The 7,432-nt window shown below is 36.2% G+C and overlaps 1 protein-coding gene across 2 annotated transcripts in view; it reads left to right on the top strand.

The window, feature by feature from the left end:
• The window catches only part of ALDH1A2 (aldehyde dehydrogenase 1 family member A2), a 38,920-nt gene that overhangs the window by 26,755 nt on the left and 4,733 nt on the right, over positions 1–7,432 (top strand). For both annotated transcript variants that reach the window (XM_018559933.1, XM_018559932.1), the window contains 4 exons: positions 4,662–4,764; positions 5,382–5,566; positions 6,574–6,738; positions 7,147–7,304. In XM_018559933.1, the coding sequence (XP_018415435.1) occupies positions 4,662–4,764; positions 5,382–5,566; positions 6,574–6,738; positions 7,147–7,304 (611 nt within the window). The remainder of the gene's footprint in view (positions 1–4,661; positions 4,765–5,381; positions 5,567–6,573; positions 6,739–7,146; positions 7,305–7,432) is intronic.

Below are 7,432 nucleotides of genomic sequence, written 5' to 3'. Positions count from 1 at the left end.
ATGCTGAGCATGTTCGGCCGACCCGAAGCCACACGAAGCAAGCCGATGTACGGCTGATTTCAGCCGATGTACGGCTGAAATTAGCCGTACCAGCCTGAAGTGAATAGCCGAACAGTGTTCGGCTCACTTCAGATCGGTCATTCACTCGGCTGCCCTCGGCAGCTTCGTGAATAGGCCCCTTTGTCACAGAATGCTAGTCTCACAAGATTTGGAGTGAGGTCTGGTGATGCCACTACTGTGCTGCTCACTGTTCCCCTTGCTGAGGGCTTAGAAATAAGGAGGTAAAGTCCTACCTCTGTTAAGATGGCCAACTCCACACAGAAACACAGTGCAGAACAAGGCATGTTAAGCCAGAAATGGAGAAAAGATTAACTGCAGGAAGACCAGAGGCAATACTAGTTAAGTTCCTTTTTTAGGTGCCAGTTACCACGCAGCTTAAGATTAAGTTGATGACAACTGATCATTTACAACAACCATAGTAAATTAGTTTGCAATATTATCACACCAAACAAAACCTTTTTTTTTATGTGTGACAGAATAATACTCAGTTCTATTGAATGACAGTCGAAAAAGACCACATTGTCATCCTATACTATTGGGTGAAAATGTTTTAATGTTAGCATAGCAATTAAGCATTCCATGTTTCTACTCTGAGCCAAAACACTTTGTTTCTTGAAGCCACAAAGTACAACCCTGTCAACATTTCATAATTCTATCTGACCAGTGTCCAAAAAAGTATTTAGTTTTGGTAAAGTGTTTAATTGAAAGGCAATTATTGGTGTCAAGACTACAGACCACAGCTCCTCCATTACAGAATATTTGGTTTCAGCTGAAAATAGTTAACAGGGTTTAAAGATCAAAAGCTGTCATAGTTTTTAAAAGGGAAGCTTCTTAGCTAGTAATACAACAGGCTTTGTAATAGGAAGTGGCAAGCAACACTAATATGAGAGAAGGGGTCTCTAAGATGCTAAGCAAGAACAGATGGAAGTTTTAAATGCAAGGCTAACATAAACTGTTCCATATTCCAGATTTCCTGTGACAGTGGTCAACATTATCACTTAAATACACCCACTATAATAACAATTTGTAAACACAGGACTTTATTTTCAATTAATGGGGACAAAAATGATTTGAGGAAAAGAAAACTGTCCCCCTTCTTTGTCATAACAGTTTTATTTTCTCACAGAGCAACTGTCACATTAAAGCTGCAACTTGTAAAGTTCATAGCTAGCAAGCCTTTTGTGTACCTGATTTTAGAGATATGATTCCTATAGCTTAGCAAACCAACAACAAACCATGTTGGCCAAAAGGCAAATTGTCAGCTTTAGCTGCCTGAAGCTTTAAGTGGGCCTGTGTCTAGACTATTATCATTATACAATTTACATATACTTAACGAGCAGTAAAGGAGTTTTAAAATCTCTTCCATCTCTGACCTCTCTAGCTGCATCAATGTAAAGTTTTTTTTTGTTTTTTTTTTTTAAGTTCACAGCAAAGACTCTAGATTTCAGTCAGCATAGAAACACCTATTGGATGTTTACATTAGAAGGCTTGCAGTATAGCAAGATTTGTTCTCAAAGTAAAACACAGTGACTATGTTGTACACTTTGAAAATCAATTTCTTCACAATGCTTACGGATACAGTGATGAGTAAGAGCTTGATCTGAAGTGCTTTTACTGCTTGTTCAGAATATGTAAATAATGAAGTGTGCATGATCTGGGCACAGGTTTACTTTAAGCAAATTTGAACTGTCCATTTTTTTTAATGAATGGTAAGAGTTTACTAAACTCAATGTCTGGAAGTTAGTTGTTTATGGCCTTTCAAAGATAATGGACCAATACATGTCACCACTAAAATATGGTTTGAATATAGTTTCAAAAGCAAGAAAGAATTGGACATTGAAATGCACAGAAATGTTTTAGTTGTACATATGTATTTCCTGTATTATACTTGTTGTGTGTAGTTTACTTTTAAGCTAAAGTTGTTTTACTATGTAGCTGTGTTTAGCTGTGCTTACTGCCAGTGCTCCAGCTTTACTAAGAATATGGTAGCCTTGGACTTGTTCACAGAAGTCTTGAGCTGTCTACGAAGTGAAATCAATTGTAGAGATTGTAGGACAAGTCTTGTTTCTCACCAGTGAAAACTTTAGCAAGTGATAATTGTAGCATTGGAGAAATTACTTGCAGAGAGGTCAAGGTTTTGCATACAGACTGCTCACAGAGTCCACACAAAGGACTCTGTGGTCTGAGGTCAAGTGCTGGCACTTTACTGGTAACATTAGTTTATACACTTTGGGGGTCATTACAGATTCGCTTTAATAGCTCAGATCAAGTGAGGAGATAAGTAGGAAGCACCAAATTATAAATCCCAGTCTTCTCTGTCTAAATTAATTATCATAAGCTCAAGTTAGTATATTATAGTTCCTGAAGCCTGCTCCGAGGCAGTAGGTACATCATGTTTACTGAGAAAATGTTGCTAGTAGAAGTCTGCATTTTAAAACCATTGTGCAATGTAAGTAAGCTGAACTCTGTATTGGGCAACCATAACAGCTAATAGGTACAAATTCAACGTTCTTCCCAAAATGGCTTTAATGGCAGGAACATTTTTAAATATACAATATTATAATTTGCTTTCACAGCACAAAACTAGAGGAGCATTGCTGATTTAGATACAAAAGTTTATGCAGACACTGTTAAACCTATTTTTACGTTTTGCTATGCTTGGCCATGTGTTTTCTTTATACAAACTATGATCTTATCATTACTCAACTAGATACAAGCGAAGCCATCAAAGTGCACTACAGGAGAATTGCAAGTGTTTAATGCCAAACAAATGTTTGTAGCAAACAGCTGTATTACCACTGATTCTAATTTACTCAGCAGGATTTCCCTTTCATTTCTTAAGTGAGATTAATGTCATGTATAGTATATACAGAGCTTCTGACCTCTGGCTAAATAATGAGTTCTTAACTCTGTTGTGCAATGTTTTGGGTAACTAATGAGCCAGAAGCAGAATGCATTAAAAAAACCAGGCTTAACCTCCAGTAGAAGTATTCAGTGTACTTACTGGTCCTACAGTTCTAGTTTTAAGGTGAAGGTGTTGTTATACCGTATGTTACTAAGCATAGGTCCACATAGATGTTTGCACTATAAATTCTCATAGTTGTTTAGTCGTTGTAAAGCACATGTGTGCCATTGCCGTAAATATAGTGCTGCCCTTACTACCTTGCTGTCTGATGACTAGTACCTACAAAGCTATGTGAATCACAGTGAATAGTATAAATCAGATTTTGTTTTATTTTCTCTGCTAATAGTTTATGTAAAACTAGAAAGTTAGAAACATTGGAGCTAAAAGTACCTCTCTGGCAGCTTGCTGCATCCTATATGCTTTCCTCTGTGAAACAAATTCAAGGTTCTCATTTTATGATGACCATAAACCAACTTGTCTAACCAACAATCAGGTAGCCAAATCTATTCAGTTTGGCCAAATAAAGTAACTGTCGGTCATCTAGATTATTACAATATTATACACATGCTCATGGCTACCAGAATGGACAATGTATGATACAGTATACTGTAAGGGTATCATAAGATAGGATTTGACAGTCCCACCTGTTTGGTGTCCATTCAACATTAGGTTATTGGTTAATATTGTGGCAATAATTGAAGCACAATTGTTAAAAAGCTGTAAATAAGGGGTGTAATTGGCCTACAATGTTCACTGCTTCAGAGCTCTGTTTTCTCTAAATGTAATACACTTCCATTAGGTGACTTCATGGTTTTAGAAATGACTTCTGTTACTAAAGTCCCAATATTTCTACAAGCAGGGAGTATTTGACATAGATTTATGAGAAAGGAAGAAAATAAAATACAGGATATCATAACACTTTACTGAGCAATTTCATATTATGGGCCTAAAACCATGGTAAAAGAATCCAATTTCAGGTCAGAAATGGAACCATACCTGGTACAATTATCTACTAATCCTCATAGCAAGGACTGGAAGTAAGGCTTTCACATGTCCTATTTGATTTCTTTCTTTAGTGTACGTTTACTTTTATAAAATATAGTTGGATGCAAGACAGAAACCAGTGCTATGTAAAATCAACCATACCAACATATGCTGTGGACTGAAAACAAACAATAATGTATTTATGTTTAAATGGCTAAAGGTTTTATGGTGTATACATTTAAAGTAAATTTCAAATTATGTTTTTTAGTGTTTATATGCAAAATATCACTGCAACAATGTATTTTGATTTGAAAATGTTTTAGCGAACCTTTGTACCTGTTTTATTTTGTTTTACATGACAATTGTAGTCCTCTAAACAGGGGAAAGGTCTACAAACAAAAATCAAGGTCAGAGATTAAAATTGTGTCCACAGTTCTACAGTATTAAAGTGGATTATTATGTTATGTCTGTCCTACTCCCCCTCCCCCAACCCCCACTTCCTATATCCCAGTTTAGATGTAGTGCTAGTCTAATGACTTTTTTTCATGCCCCTATTTTTTCGGGCGTATCTGCATATCCTAGCTCAAGAAAAAATAGCAATACACTAAGTGGTTTAAGCAATTTATTTATTCCATTGAAAGGTAAAAATTTTATATTCTGCACATTATACTTCTGCTGGTCTGCTGGTATTACCTTCCTCTTTTGTTGCTAGGTTGGCAAAAAGATCCAAGAAGAAACAGGAAGAAGCAATTTGAAAAGAGTGACTCTTGAATTAGGGGGAAAGAGTCCTAACATTATATTTGCAGATGCAGACCGTAAGTGTATATTGAAGTATTTTGTAGTTTGGTAGAGACTGGACAGAATGGGGTCGCCTTAAATGTTTAGAATCTAAAAATTGTGACATTATAAATGTATTCCATTTCTAAACGCTGACACAGGAAATAAGAAATATAACCTTTATTGCTGCATGATGATAATTCTTTAAACATATTTTCATATACTATATCACTCAGTCTCCACTTTATTAATGCCTGGTGAACATTCTTTAAACATATTTTAATGTTTTATACCCTTAGAGAAGACTTTATTAGGTACACCTATGTGGTATCCTTTCATGTCTGATACCTACAATTAATGGTCAAAGATGCTTTGATCATTTTTCTCCATTCTTATGTTCAGTTGAATAACAACTGAACCTCTTAAAGCTGAACTCAACTTGTGAAGTTGAGTTCAGCTTTAAGAGGTTCAGTTGGAAAGGGAGGGCCTGAAGTAGAAGCCCATCAGGCTTGTGTGCATTTACAAGGGAGAATATCATCACTGTGCTGCTGTTTCTTCATGTCCTTTTTTTGTGGGCTGGTGAATCTCTTTTTTTCATAATGCATATTTTCATTTATATTCTTGAGCCCTCTTTATATCTATCTGTCTTTTGCAGTGGACTATGCTGTGGAACAGGCACACCAAGGTGTTTTCTTCAACCAAGGACAATGCTGTACTGCAGGCTCCCGAACATTTGTGGAAGACTCAATCTATGAAGAATTTGTTCGGAGGAGCGTTGAACGTGCAAAGAGGAGAGTAGTTGGGAGTCCTTTTGATCCAACTACAGAACAAGGCCCACAGGTATTAGGAGCCTAAAAGCACAGAAACTTGCCACATCTGTTACTATAAGACTGATCACTTTTTTTCATATGACGTGTATTGATTTTGGGCTGACAGTTAAGTTAATATAGCGAACAAGAGTACATAATGATGGAGGGTTTTCCTAGGAAGTCCATTGAGTATATACAGTAGAGTGCTGTGTACTCTGATATCAGTCATTAATGAAGATGCAGATTTATCAACTATTTGTGCCAATTAACATCCAACATGGATTGAGCTGATTCACAGATAGTGGATATGTATAAATACCTCCAGATCTGAGCCATTTTTTTTATTTAAATGTTTTAAAAGACATGGCCACCCCTAAAGATACCAAACTGGCAAACCACCTTTTTCATTTTATTAAACGTCTTTAGCTTTTCTATTTTTATAATGTTGATAAAAAGATGGTCTTCCCCTCCCCCAAGGAATAGCAGCCCATTGTGCGAAGGCAGGTCCTCTGCTAAGCTGACACCAGCCTATATACCTTTTTAGCACTGAGCAAATATGCTTCCCTCACAGCAATAACCTCCAGTCCCTTTTGCCAAGGGTCCAGAGGAGTTAAGAGATGTGGGGTTGTTTATGTGCTACTTATACCGGTAGGGTTGCAAGAATGGCTTTACCACTTGATCAGGACAGGGAATAGTAAAAGTAGGAAAGTTGCTCATAAAGTGCTCTTCATACATTTCCTCACCTTTTTTGTGAAGTGTAGAGGAGCCTTCTTTATCTGGCATTCTTATGGGTTTCGTATCCTCTTGAAACACCAATGCAGTGCTGAAGTGATTGTAGGCTGGTATTATAATAGTTGACTGCAGACACATGACCCTCCTGTTAAGGAAATAGACCTATATGTTAGGTACACCTGGATTCTGTCTATCAACAAGACTTTTTAAGTAGATTACCAAAACCTTATGCAATATTTTAACATGTTATAACATTTTGGAATATTTATGATTAATTACATATAATGTGTTTCTTTCTCTCTGAAGACTGATAAGAAGCAGTACAATAAAATCTTGGAACTGATTCAGAGTGGCATTGCCGAAGGTGCTAAACTGGAATGTGGTGGCAAACCGCTGGGAAGGAAAGGACTCTTCATAGAGCCAACTGTCTTTTCCAATGTGACAGATGACATGAGGATTGCTAAAGAGGAGGTAAAGTGTGCCACAAGGGCTATTCCCACAAAATCTCCTAAGTGTTTTCTCCTACAGATTTTCCACAATCCATAGTCTTTTATTAGTTCACTTTTAAAACCCTAGTGTTTGTTCCAATGTACTGTATTAGGAATATTCGTAATCAGACATTAAATGTAAGCAACCAGGGGGTTAAACAAAATATATATACCATGTACCATTACATTATGGGAAATTTGTCAGTGTTATGTTAATCTATCTAATCAGTTAAAAAAGATATAATACTTGTAAATGGTATCCATCTATTTAGGCTCTTTTTAGCCTTATCTTTCCAGGAATGCTGGTAGAGCTGGTAGACATTTTTCAAGAGAAATGTAAATTGTAAATGAAAATACGCTGATTTTAAATAAAACCAAATATACCTTTTAGATATTTGGGCCTGTTCAACAAATACTGAGGTTTAAAACAATGGAGGAAGCTATTGAAAGAGCAAACAATTCTGATTTTGGACTAGTTGCAGCTGTATTTACCAATGACATCAACAAAGCCCTTACAGTATCATCCGCCATGCAGGCTGGAACAGTGTGGTAAGAACATTTCTGTGTTTTTTTTATTTTATATATTTTTTTGCTATTGTAATCCTGTTTTGATTTTTTTTATTGTGCATCATATCAAATAAAATTATCAAAAGTTGAAATATATATAATACACATAT

Source organism: Nanorana parkeri, unplaced genomic scaffold (genome assembly GCF_000935625.1).
Source record: "Nanorana parkeri isolate BGI_ZX_2015 unplaced genomic scaffold, ASM93562v1 scaffold422, whole genome shotgun sequence".
NCBI classification, from domain to species: Eukaryota; Metazoa; Chordata; class Amphibia; order Anura; family Dicroglossidae; genus Nanorana; species Nanorana parkeri.
The sequence above is the reverse complement of the archived record's forward strand: the minus strand, read 5'-3'. Positions and strand labels throughout refer to the sequence as shown.